This window comes from Chelon labrosus (assembly GCF_963514085.1).
Source record: "Chelon labrosus genome assembly, chromosome: 15".
Classification (NCBI taxonomy): domain Eukaryota; kingdom Metazoa; phylum Chordata; class Actinopteri; order Mugiliformes; family Mugilidae; genus Chelon; species Chelon labrosus.
This window is the reverse complement of record NC_140348.1, coordinates 16,128,484-16,141,630: the sequence shown is the minus strand read 5'-3', so window position 1 is coordinate 16,141,630 and position 13,147 is coordinate 16,128,484. Positions and strand designations below refer to the sequence as shown.

The 13,147-nt window shown below is 44.7% G+C and overlaps 2 protein-coding genes across 2 annotated transcripts; one reads left to right on the top strand and one right to left on the bottom strand.

Annotated features, from left to right (window-relative positions):
- Positions 1–648: 648 nt before the first annotated feature.
- Positions 649–5,583, top strand: gdf10a (growth differentiation factor 10a). Its single transcript, XM_084561065.1, has 3 exons — positions 649–1,547; positions 3,059–4,209; positions 4,336–5,583. The coding sequence occupies exons 1-3, from the start codon at positions 1,319–1,321 to the stop codon at positions 4,525–4,527; spliced, it is 1,572 nt and encodes a 523-aa protein (XP_084417191.1). The 5' UTR covers positions 649–1,318; the 3' UTR covers positions 4,528–5,583.
- A 2,557-nt stretch (positions 5,584–8,140) lies between these two features.
- Positions 8,141–11,588, bottom strand: znf488 (zinc finger protein 488). The gene is made up of 3 exons (XM_084562389.1): positions 11,059–11,588; positions 10,371–10,599; positions 8,141–10,130 (listed from the first exon to the last, which is right to left on the bottom strand). Exons 1-3 carry the CDS (start codon positions 11,269–11,271, stop codon positions 9,037–9,039), a joined length of 1,536 nt encoding a protein of 511 aa, XP_084418515.1. The 5' UTR covers positions 11,272–11,588; the 3' UTR covers positions 8,141–9,036.
- Positions 11,589–13,147: the final 1,559 nt, after the last annotated feature.

Below are 13,147 nucleotides of genomic sequence, written 5' to 3'. Positions count from 1 at the left end.
ACATGGTGCGGGAAAAAAAGGCATAGCACTCATGTGTTTGCGTGCTATGACAAACCCGTAAAGCATGCCACTTCAGCTCCTCCATAATGCTCCTCCGCTGTCCTGCAAACATGCGCGCACACACACACTTTCAAACACGCCCTGAGAATAGTCCAGATTTAAGACCTGTCGCTAGTGTGGAACATAGTGAAAAGGAGTATCCTGCGGGGCCCTTGGGGGCCAGAAAGGTACTAAGTAGCTCTCTCTCTTTCTGTGATTGTGTGTGCATGTGTGTGTGTGTGTGTGTGTGTAGTGGCGGAGAGTGACCCGAGAGGCCCAGCTAGTTACAGCCTCTCTGCTGGAGACCACCACTTCCACAAAACAAGCATTGTTGGTACAGAGCTCCAGACACCAGAGACACACACACACACACACTGGAAATAACTTGTATGCACATACTCATACAGAAATACATACGCACACCAGAAATAAAACTGAATAAAATCTCAGTAAGTCTCCATCTCACAGCTAGAGCGCAGTCTCCCTCTACACAGCTGTCTCACACACACATAGAGAAACTGGCATAATGTACAAAACGTGGATCCCTGTCGCGACAATAGCCCTTGGGTGGTTGCTCGGACTATTATTGTAGGTGTTTCTATGCTAATTATGTGTGACTGAGAATATGTCAGAAGCCGTTACTGGAAATAATGTAGTGAGCTGGAAATTGTGAGGTGGAATTATTTTGAAAAAAAGAAAAAAGAAAAAGCACAGTTTGTTGAGTTACAACAGAGGCTTTGTCTGAGCGGTGCTAAACAAATGAGAGCAAGTTTTCTGTTCTGATACTCTGCCAAAAAAACTGCATCATTGTTATTGCTACACCCATGCAAAATAACAAGAGGAGAACATATCAACAGCAACAACGTGATCAGGGAGATCAGAGGGGGTCAGCATCATGACCTCCACTTCTGGCTGCGCGCTCTGCTGAGACCCCGTTGGCTGACAGGAGCGCACGTCAGCGTCTCTCACCGCTCCACTATAACCCCCTCAAGCCTCTGGCGGTCACACAGACGCAAGTGTAAAAGTAGCAGCTTCAACTGTTGCCCGGACTAACCCTACGTTCAGCATCCAGGTCCCACACACTTTGACAGAGAGGAGAGAGACGGCGCGAAGAGTGCGGAGGGGGGAAAGTAAAGTAAGCGGAGAGCTGGAACATTTGCGCACAGCTTTTCTAGTCTGGATTGTGCAGACGCATTTTCGGACAGTTTTGGACCGCACAGTTTGCCCCTTCCTCTTGGATTTTTGTATTCATTTCGGGACTTAAACTGCATTCCTAAGTATGAGTTCCTCGCACCTGTTCCTGCTGATGTTAAACTGTTTCCTGGGCGCTGCATCGGCTAGGACAGTAGCCGAGGAGAGCAGTTTCCTCCACTCCTCGTCGGATCCATTCTCAGATGACCTGGATCTGGACATGGTCTCTCAGCACATGTTCAGACTGTACGAGAAATACAACAAGGAAGCCCGACTCAAAGAAGGAAACACTATCAGGAGTTTCAGAGCTAGCCAAGGTGTGTGAAAGCATTAAACCTGCCAGCAGCGCGCAATCGGCAGGCGCCTCCAAGTGCATCAATTTAGATTTAATTATGGAGCCAAATTTAAAATGTATTTTGCGTGCCATGTGTGCAAAAGCACAAAAAAATGCATAGAAAAAACGTGTAGACAGAAAGGTATTCTTGATTCTCTTCATGGATGGTTATTAAAAGTGCAAGCGCTCAGTGGGGTTGCATGTCTCGGCCAGACGCTCTAAATAGGTAGGATTGTTTTGGAACAGTCTGAGAATGCATTTAAATGATTTTGGGACTCTGCGGGCACGCTGGGTTTGTGGTAGCAGCTGTGCCCCTTGTGCGCGGACTCTGATCAGTTACCCCAGACAGACGCGCAAGAATGCATGTGATTCCCTGCGAGCTATGCTCAGTAAAAATGCTTTACAGTTAAACCTGAGTGGCAGTTACGCGAAAAGGGTCAGAGTCCTGGCTCCTGTGTTCCTGTTGTTCCTGCAGGACACGACTGTTTCACCGTCCTGGAGTCGGGGGGCTTAGAGCACAGTCGTCCCTCTCTGTCTGACGCTGTTTTTATAAACACAACTCACAGACATTTATATCCCACATAGTTCTCAGATAGCATATCATAACACGCGTGTATTTTTACTGCAGAGGCTTGGTGTAATCCAAGGAGAGATGTAAGAGAGTTTTCACAACAATGTAAGACCTGTTAAAACAGTTGATTATGTCTTGGTGTCTGGGCAGAGGGTGCTGGCTGTATTAAGCTTAAGGGAAAGCTTTAAGAGAAACTGAGGTAAGCATTTCCATATGCAGGCTGAATCCGAGGTAATGTATATCTCTTGAGTCAGTCTATACTTCCGCTGAACTCTCATACAATGAACAATAACTCTGCTGTTGAAGTTAATGTTCATCATGAATATGTAGCTCTCGGCTCTCCACTCCTCCCACCCGGATCCCCAGAGTCTGGTTCCTCTTAAGGGCACCTTCTGAAATCCTACCAGCCACATGTAACAACACAAAGAAAGGTGTTTAATTGTCACCGCTTCTTTTTTTTAGGACTTTAACCACATAACAAAAGTTTTGGAGCAACACAAACCCTTTTTCTAAAGCCCTTCCTTATTACTTATTCATATGGGACTTCATTATTGCTTATTTCCATTTCAGTCATTCTTTAAAGTGGGATTTATTTATTTTTTTAAATTGCTGAGGCCTATTATGGAAAGTTCAAATGGCTCAGTTCAAAGAAGGTTCATTTCCTGGTTGCCGTTTTCTCCGCTGGTAAATGTTTCTGTTTTCTAATCACATCAAATGTTTTGTCCCCGAAGTCAAAGAAAAACCAGACAATCATGGAATAATTTTGGTAAATGTATCCCTTTCAAAAGAACACTGAGGCACCTGTGAGACGTAAGACTGCCCGATTGTTTCCATGTGGACCTTTGAAAGGCATCATGTTCGTGTTGTGGTGTTGTTCACCTGCCTGACTGACACACTGACTTGTTGATTGACTGTCTTTGCAGATTCCGCCGACCACAGGGTGATGTACCGACTAAACCTTACAACCCTCCAGGACTCAGAGGTCATCCTCTCTGCCACATTCCACTTCCTGCTCGACAGGCACCCACATCAAAAACCCTGGTTCTGTAAACGCTTCAAGAGCCCGTCCTGTCGTTCATCGGCCATCCACCCCTCTCCGTCCATCAGCTTGCTTCTTCACTCTGTCTCCTCTGGGTCAGAGGTCAGATCTGGGTCAATGGGGTCATTTCTAGGCAACCTGACCTTCCACCCTCACAGGAGAGGGGTGTGGCAGATGAAAGATGTGACCCAGGTCATAAAGAAGGCACGGGATAAGGGTCATCTGCTGGTGTCAGTTGAATTGGACTTAGGGCAGCAGTACCAGAAGAAACCAGAGGAGATGCTCCATGCCGGAAGCATGCCATACCTGTTACTGTATGCTGATGACCAAGCCTTGGCGGAGCCCAACAGTGTGGCTGCAAGCCTGCAAAGATATGACCCTTTCAGTGATGGAGGAGAGCCCTCGCATTCCTCCCAGCTCCTCCACAGACCTGACTCCTCACCAGAGTTGAAAGGACGCGTGAGAAGGGAAGCAAATCTGCTCTCTGACCCTATCCAGAACAATGAGCTGCCTGAGGTTGACTACAGGCCTGATGGATACAGGAAAGATGACCTTTGGGAGAGCACTTGGTACCTGGCGCTCAAACCCAAACCTAAGTTGGAAAGGAAGGAAAAGAAGAGAAAAAGTCAAGAGGAAGAAGAAAAGGGGCAAGGTGGAGAGGTGCATGACCCTCAGGTTCTCAAAGAAGAAGAAACAACATCCCGAGGGATCAAACCTGATGACACATCAACTGTGAAAAAAGATAGTCGCACAGTGACTACCAGTGACAGACGAAAGCATGAGAGGAGAAATGATGAAAGGGATGGAAAGAAAGCCAAGGGGAGTGCAAACACTCAGTCCCCGATTCTGAGTTTTGACGAGCAAACAATGCGTAAGGCCAGGAGACGGCAGTGGGGCAACATGCATCACAGAGGCTGTTCCAGGAGGAACCTCAGAGTGGATTTTGCAGACATTGGCTGGAGTGAATGGGTCATAGCACCCAAGGCCTTTGAGGCCTACTATTGCGCTGGCACATGTGGATTTCCCATGTCCAAGGTAGGAGCACAAACATCTAAATTTGCTTGCCATTATAAAGTTACACTGAATAATTATGCTGTGTTGTTTTCATTACTTTAGTGATTTTCTCATTTTCTTTTTCTGTCTCCATTCAAATTCTCCCAGGTGGCGAGGCCTTCTAACCACGCCACCATCCAGAGCATAGTCCGAGCGGTTGGGATCATCCCCGGGGTTCCTGAGCCCTGCTGTGTCCCAGAAAAGATGAGTCCTCTGGGGGTGCTATACCTGGATGAATCCAGGAACCCAGTGCTCAAGGTTTACCCCAACATGTCTGTCCAGTCCTGCTCCTGCAGATAGGAGGAGAGCGTACAGAACACACAACAAAGTGGACGCGGAGAGAAACAGAAAGCAGGACTAATGGAGACAGAACCATACCTCTGTTAAGTGGCTTCCTGATACTGAGGAACAAAGTCACTCTGGCCGTTGTTATTCCTCAAGGAACATAAGGCAGCGGAGAAATCACTTCCATCTCTTCTGTCCTACGGCAGCAGACTTGAAGCGACGCATTGTCTGGCATCTGCATTAGCAAGAGGAGCAGACACATGTAAAGTCAGCGCTCCACATGTCTGAAGCCCAGTAGTTTTTATTCTGTGTTTGAAATAATATTAAGAATTTCATGAACACAAGCGTTTAAGGGACGTTTCCCCTTTTATGGCAGAATCCAGCTGCTTTTCAAGCAGCTCACAGTGAGCTCGTGTCCACGTTTTCTTTGAATGCAAAGACTATAAATAAAAGACTTTATTAATGTGTCATTGGGCAGCTTACACAGCAGCATATGTATGAGAGAGATTATGAAACATGTCTGCATTTCTACATGCTGTGCTCAGCTGTTCTTACTTTTAAGCAAACCATACGCCATATTGTACATACATGCAACATTCATTTGTTCGCAAGTCAAGAATGCTATTGTAGATTCTTTATATCTTAAAAAGGAAGTATCCGTTGAATTGCACAGAGCATCTGGAATTCATTTGCACCACAAACCTCCTCATAACACTTCAAGAATGTTATAATGAAACCCACAATGTTTTTTTTTTGTTTTTTGTTATTCTGAATGTGAAACTTGGTTAAAAATAATGTGTCATGGTTACTAGATTGTGTATTACTATATTTTAGACCGTGTTTTGTACATGTGTAATGTTTAAATTATGAAAAGGTAGCCTTCTATACATTAGAATAAAAAAGTAATTTAATCCAACGCTCTTGCTGGAATATTGTTGTTTTCGCACGGTTTGTGTTATTCTTGGGCATTAAGGGTGAACGTTTCTGTCAAAACAAACCTAAAAGGGCGACTTTGTTTCGAAATAGCTCCGTACAAAAGCAGGAAGGTTCCACTCACAGATAGCCAGCATTCCCCAAAGGCCTCTTGAACTTATTATTACCCCACACCAAAGGCTCAGACGTCTGCTGCCCACCAAGTAACGTGATGGATGCGGCCACCGTGGATTAATGGTTGACGGAGGAAGCAGGCACGCACCTATTAGGACGTCAGACACTCGAACTTCAAAACATGGGGCACTTCCCGTTTTCTAGCGCTTTTCTGTTTCCTATTCAAACTAAATATTTCCAAGTGCAGGGTTTCCTTTTTTTTTTTAACCATCTGGTCACAGACAGTTGATCTCAGCCACTTTAACCCCACAGGAGGAGGAAGCTGGTGACCCACATGGTGCCTAAAGAATGCGTTAAAGCTGACAGTGAAATGACAGAGAGAACCACTCGATTATTAACCCATTACTCTGTGGTTGCTTCGCCTTCAGCTTCAAAAAGTTGGCACGGAGTCCCACATCTGTTTGCGACAGCGCGACGCTTTGAAGTTGGCCACGACTGGACAGTAACTTTGTCTCAAAAGCGGAGAAACCACTTGAGGGAGAGGAACAAAAGTTTGAACCCGTGTACTGTTTATTTGAAGATGAAAGTAAAGCTGTAGGCCTTGTTCGCGTACACTGTGCGTTGCGAGCAGCCATTATCTCCAAAAACGAATTGTCCCATCCCTCCTATCTGCAGTACTTTATCCTTTAGAGGTACAGAAGTCATACAAAGCGTTCACCTCCTTTGGAAGTTTGTGTTTTGTTGTCTTACAGCAAGGAACCAAAATCATGTGGCTTTTCTGACACAGACGAACAGAATAGACGACGATGGCGAACGAAGACCGACATATGCAAATAAGAAACTGACTCATCTGAATTTAGACCTTTAAGATACTGCACTCAGTTCAAACTCCTTTACTACACGAGTCATTTCCTTTTGACTAATTACGTGATTTCTAAAACCAATGGGTGCAGCAGACATTCATATGTCTCTTTTAGCGAAGAGGATGACCAATATCTCCTTTGATTCAATGCTGTATAACAATGAAAGCTGCAAGAAGGGTTAACAGTTTTTAAATAGGATTTTTATCATTTTATATAGCGAACAAAAATAGAGATTAAAGCTGTGGCCTGTCGTTAGGTATTCACCGACAAAGAGTTACTGCTGTTTTATTGTGAAATGTAAAGATGAGATGATAATCTGTATCACAACTTTAAAAAGATTATCCCTAGTTCTTCAATCCCTAGTTTACTATGACGCAGGGAGACAGATGAGAAGAGAGAGGTCTGGATGACCAAATGAAAAATTCAGTTTTTCCATTCTGAACAGACTTTTCAGACCCTTTTACAAATGCATTCTTTTATAATGTAGTGTCTAACCTCAATTTAAACTATGATGATGACTGTAATTAGGGTTGTTATAAATCGTGTTTACATTAATAGATGTTGTAGTTTCAAAGTGGGCTGGCCCAGCTCTAATGAACACATCCGGGTTCTTTTTTTTTTCTCCCCCCCAAATAATCCCCTTTACAGTCTGGGCCCACAGTCTTGCTATTAGAAAGCGAACCCCACGTCAACTGCAATCACGGTCACGGGAGAGTTCTTACAATGGTTAATTCCAGTCGAGAAAACCACAGTAGTCTAGGCTCGCGTTCAGAGCCCAGTGTGCCGAAAAGCCAAGACGACTCGAGGCAAGAGGGAAACCAAGAACAATATTTGTTTTTCCGAATCATGACTGTTCAATTAGAGGAGAGCAATACGGCCATTATTAGACAACAGAGGATTTTCTGTGCCTGGGCCGTAATGGCTTTTTCCTTACATGGTTACTGAAAGTGTAATAGTTCTGTTCATTAGGATGTGGCATTAACAGAGTGACACACGTGTGTATCTTAATCACCCATTCAATCATACTGACCACCAGTTATTTCAATTAAAAGTCTAATTTTTCTTTAGAAATGATGAAAACATCTACTTTCACAGGCCTGCGATAGACTGGCGACCTGTCCAGGGTGTACCCCGCCTCTTGCCCAATGACAGCTGGGGTAGGCTCCAGGGCCCCCGCGACCCTTCACAGGAACAAGCGGTTTCAGAAGATGAATGAATGAATGAATGAACTCAGCCAAGAATTATATACAAATATTATTTGAGATACCAAAGCTCAAACCTGTTGCAGGATATTTGTTCTAACAGCTAAATTTCTTGTGTGCAGCCATCAGGTCTAGGTTTCAGTCTAAAACAATCATGAAGGAACGGACATGTTTCCTTGAAGGCACCTGTTGATGGTCTTATCTGTAGGTGGTACAAATAAACTGGGAGGAGAGACTAGTGTTGACGTAAAAGCAGATAGCAACAATGTGTGTGGGGCTGCACGCCTGCTTACGTCACAGAGTAACCGAACGAGGTCTCGGCTTGACTTCTCCACGAACTTCATGCCTCCTTCCCGCCTCATTTACCTGCAACAGAGAGGGCTATTTGTGTCCCATCGGTTCGCAGCCCAACCTGATGCTTTCCCCTGATTGGTGGAGAAACATAAGATCAAAAAATCAACACTGTGGATTTTATTTGGACTCCAGCCAGGCTTGTAGATGAATGATAATCAAGAGGAGGGAGTTTTTCCTTGCCACCGTCGCCTTCGTTCTTGCTCTGGGCGTTTCGGGACAGGTTTTGCAAAAAGTTCTGAGACAATTGAAAATTTAAGGGAACTTGAGTTTCAGTCCGGAAATAAGCCTCTTAATGTATGCTTATTTCAGATGTTTCAGCTTTTTTTATTTTTCAGATACCACTGAAAGGTTTAGTAACACGTGTCAAATGCCATGGCGACCCTTATAAAAGTGTGAGCAAACATATCATTTGAACCCACTGGTTGGAACACTATTATAACGTTTCTTTTCTATGAATTACACGTTCAAAACAAACAAAAAGCAAATACATCTAATAGATTAGATATTTTCACCCAATGATCAACAGAGGAAGAAAAGAAAAAAGTTGGTCCGAGTCGCCGCCTGTTGGAACAGACACCAGTGACACCCTGTGAGCCAGAATGACAGTCGAATAAAATACTCAACACGTTTGCTTTACTTTCATCCTTTTAGAGTTCAAAACGAATGTGCAAACACACTCAACCCACGACTTCTGTACAAATAAGAGCAGAGAGAAGCTGATAAGTAAGAGGACTGCGTTTAGACACTTCTGACAATCATGAGCTGTCCTCCAGACCTCTCCGTGGTTCTTCCATCCTGAGTTCCGTAAGGCACAAAATAATCATCAACTTAACGTACAGGGCTAAAGGGACAGACAGCAAACTGCAGTGAGATCAGCCTACACATACCTCTATCGTCATCTAGTGGACAGACGGTGGTGGCCATGTGTGTCCATTTTGCTATTTTACAGCTACCTACATTCAATGCGTTACACCAAAGTCTCGCCGTTAAGTTTAAGCTTGTTAAATACGAGCATTATTCAGGAAATAAATAGAGTTTTTTTTATGTCCCTTCTTGTCTCAGTTGTGAGAAGTCATGTGCCTGGACAGGTGGTGCCGCTCTCGGAAGTATTCGTGGCAGATTGGGCAGGAGAGTTTCTCCTCCCTCCTCCTCCTCACCTGAGACTCCGCCGCGAACTCCTTTTTGTGGTGAGACCTCATGTGGAAAACGAGGTCCGAGGTCATGCGGAAGGACAGGTTACATTTGGCGCACCAGTTCTGCACCGACACGCCGAATGAGGTGAAAGTCGGCGGAAGGATCGTGAGTGAAGACGCGGTCTGCAGCTTAGCGCCTATGTTTCTGGACCAGTGCTCCGGCGCATAATGGAAAGCATTGTTTAACGCAACCGGGGAGGGTGCAGCCTGCAAATCGCGGCTCAGGATGTTGGATGCCATCAGATTGCTGTATCCCATTGCGGCTCTGGAGGTAAAAGCACCGGTCATCTCCTCCAGGCGGCTAGAGGGGGCTGTTGAAGCGCTGCTCAGATGCGCCTCGGGCTCAACAGGACAAGTTCTTTTACTGGGTTTACAAAAGGCGCTTTTCTGCTCACCCCGGCTGATGGAGAGGACCGGAGAAAACGCACTGTTGCTGCTTGAGTGCACCCCGGAGCCTCCTCCTTTCTCCGTCCGTGCGCCCATCTCTCCGCCGTGCGTAAAAGCCACCTTGGCTTCCACAGCTTGGTCAAAATCGTCACTTTTACATCCCAGATGATCCAGTTTGACCCTATCCGCTTTCAGTTTTCCTTCAGAAGACGCACCTCCTGCTGCCTGGTCGCTGCACTTGATCAGCGGGGTAATATTGTCATCATTTGAGATATTAGTTTTTTCTAACAGAACAGTTTTTCGCCACTTTGGGTAAAAAGCTTCCTCGTATTTCCTTCTCTTGGGGAAAATCTCTGCGTCCTCGCTGCTGCTGCTTGATTTTTTGTGCTCCAAATCTCTGGCGATGTTGTGGAAATCTGTCACTCGGTGTGTCCTCTTAATTTCCACATGCTTGTGCTCGTAGATCTCGCGGCTCCATGTGTCACTCCTTACTTGAGTGCAGAGGAATCGACAGTGAGCCAGGAAAGGATACTCGTTTCTGAAGACCTGGTTACATCGTCCACATTTGAATTCTACAAGAGACGAAAAAACATGCACGGTGTGACGATGTGCAGAAATGCAGTGATGCACAAATACATTTCATTTTATTCCTTCACGCAAGTCCAGACATGATGGCACATTATGGCAGCAAAGTACTCTATAAATGACGCTGTAAAGTTGCTTTATAATTTAATGTCACATTAAAGTCCCCTTAAGTGAAGAGAAGACCTCATGATCTTGACCTTGCACCCGCATTATAGAAATTCTCTCACCGTCTTTTGATCCTTTGGTCATGTCTGTGAAGCCCAGCAGGTGAGACAGCTCCTGGTCGTACCAAACAAGCAGCTCTTCCTCCTGCCGGATGTCCCGGGTGGCCCGCACATACAGCTGACCCGCTTTCAGAAAAGCCTCTGTGTTCTGCTCCTCTCCATTGCGCGCAGCCTGCACGAGCCGCAACCAGGACAGCACCAGGGCGGAATTACGCATGGCCTCGGGGTCGACCTGTAGACAGGAAACACACATTTTTACTCGAGCTCCCAAATAATCACATCTTAATTTTTGCCTTTCTTACAAGTTTAGGATTATTTAAAAGAAAATCCTAAAGCTGGTGTGTTTGTTTGCCAACATTTTGTCAGCAGGCGGTTCTCATCTCTAAATTATTTTTATCAATTTTAATAAATCTGAGTCCATTTGGCACAGTCCAGCTTCAAAATGCAATTTCACGCAAAACAAAAATGCAGATTTAGCTTAAAACATAGCCACATAAAATAAATGAAAATGTAAGAAGTGTCAAATATTAAAAACCAAACAAAAGTCAATCGTAATGAAATCACTTGGCTGTTCCAGGTCGACGTTGAGTTATATAATAACCAACTAAAGCAAAGCTTTGCAGAGATGCCATAATGTGAAGTCTTAGTCACCATGTCCCATCACATTTGACCAAATATTTGAATAACTCACCCTGAATACATAGGATTTCACTCTCTTGTCGCAGGATTTCTGCGCTATGAAGGCGATAGTGTCGTAGAAAGTGTTCTGGAGCACACAGGGACCAAAGCACGTGCCTGCGGGGATGCTGCGCGTAACGACCACACTGGTGTAGAGATCCGCTGGATGCTGGAGGAATTTACTGTCACCGGTCCAGATGGACCGAGGCAGGAAAGTGTGGTCCATCGTTAAACTGTAACACAATACAGCGGCTTCTATTAGATGAAGAGCAGGTGAACGATTTGGCTGTGAGATGGATTGTGTAGGTGTTTTGAAAAACACAGGGATTAAAATAACAATTTCCTTTAATAGAATTAGACTAAACTGTGCAATTGCTCATTAAATTATGTAGTCGAACAATATAACATGAATAACCGAGCTTTGTGAAATATAAAAAGGTTTTAGATGGTCTGACAGGTCGTTATAGCCGATTTGGATGTCCTCCAAGCCAGCGCGGAATTGTTTTACAATCCTGAACAAAATTATTTGTGCAACAATGGTGTTTTATGTTGTTTTTTTTTTTTCTACCAGTAAAATTCAGAGTTCCTGTCTGAAGCAGGCGCAGCCGGTGTCGAGGCAAAATGATTTCTAACGTCCTTTGTCTCAGTTTTTCACTCGGTTACTCCTTTTGTCTCCACATCTGCCGCGGAGTCCAACTGCCTCCCCCTGTGCGCAGGATAAGTTCAATGTGTTTTTCATCATTTATGAGCAACATTAACGCGCATAGATGATGTGATCAGTGATTTTGGGCTCTAGTTTTAAAAGTGTTGGCAGTTGGCCATGCGCACCATAACACAAATAACCTGCTGTCAATCAGAGAATAAGACTTCCCTGTTAAAATCAGGACGTGACAGTTAAATCGTGTATCACTCTGCAGAAATCAGAACAGAATTAAGATTGCTGTGACTTACCCGCCGGACATGGATGAGGATGTTTGTGCCGTGTGGCAGCAAGTTGCAGCAGGTGCAGTGGACCTCGGTTAGGAAGCCCTCTCGTTCTGTCGGTGACGAGTTACTTATCCGACTGAATCTTCCTCCGCACTGTCGTCTCTGTGCTCTCTCACTCCCACTTATCCCCTTCAGAGAGCGCACTGAAGCGTGGCGCATTGGTTTAAGCACGTGCGCGCTCTCGCATGCACACACACGCGTGCGCACACGCGCTTTCAATTTGGGCCCTTATTGGTAAATTACCCACTGTCTGATTGCCAGTCCTTCCAGTGAAAAGACAATGGAGTGTTAGTATGTAGAGGATCATGTGGGTGATAATGTAAATGTTTTGGATATTTATGAGGTGACATAATGCTGTTGGTGTGCTGGACATGCTGCACCACGTGTGAATGAACATTGTCACCTTTTAATACGAAACAAATACAATGTCCTCAGCCCTAACAGTGCAAGTGTTCATTTTGGTATTGGAACTTAAACTCATAAGGAATTGGGGGGTGCACAACCTGCTGCAAAAGGCCACACATACCTTTTGCCAGACTGCAATTCATCTTCTAAACAACATAGCGTGTGCAAGGAGTTATTCTAACATGTCACGGTTTTAAATTAAAGGCAATGCACTAATTACACTTTGCCAAAACTACAGCACATGCACGGAATGTGGGACCGAGAAACAGCTCACGGTCACGTTTCTGCAAACGATAAGTCTATCTCCACTAGAGTTACTTGACTGGTGGAAATTATCCAGGCTAATGTGGGCAGTGGGAGATTGTAAAATTGGCCGCTATTACATGACATGATGCAGGGTGGTCTGGGTTTGCCACCGGGCAAATGCATTATTCATAAACTAAATGTTTCTCTCTAATGAGCATTTAATGATTATTCTGCATCAAAGCTTTGGTTTGGGTAAATGTCCATGCTGGTTATTGAGCCAACTTTCTAAAATGAGATAAAGGGAAGGAGGAGGACTCTTTTATTGGGCACACTCCAACCGTCTGGGCAAAGAACACAACAGACTAAAAATGCTATTTTGTTTGATGTTGGATATCATTTCCTGTATCTGGGGAAGTTTCTAACTATGCATTGGTTTGATGACAAACACAGGAACACCTGGAAAT

What these genes read in the sequence shown, in the direction of transcription:
- gdf10a (XM_084561065.1), top strand. Translation starts at nt 1,319, where the DNA reads ATGAGTTCCTCGCACCTGTTCCTGCTGATGTTAAACTGTTTCCTGGGC. An exon ending in GAGTTTCAGAGCTAGCCAAG is followed by an intron (nt 1,548 to 3,058) that starts GTGTGTGAAAGC and finishes CTGTCTTTGCAG; the next exon opens with ATTCCGCCGACCACAGGGTG. An exon ending in GTGGATTTCCCATGTCCAAG is followed by an intron (nt 4,210 to 4,335) that starts GTAGGAGCACAA and finishes AAATTCTCCCAG; the next exon opens with GTGGCGAGGCCTTCTAACCA.
- znf488 (XM_084562389.1), bottom strand. Translation starts at nt 11,271, where the DNA reads ATGGACCACACTTTCCTGCCTCGGTCCATCTGGACCGGTGACAGTAAA. An exon ending in TGAAATCCTATGTATTCAGG is followed by an intron (nt 10,600 to 11,058) that starts GTGAGTTATTCA and finishes TCCTGTCTACAG; the next exon opens with GTCGACCCCGAGGCCATGCG. An exon ending in GACCAAAGGATCAAAAGACG is followed by an intron (nt 10,131 to 10,370) that starts GTGAGAGAATTT and finishes CGTCTCTTGTAG; the next exon opens with AATTCAAATGTGGACGATGT.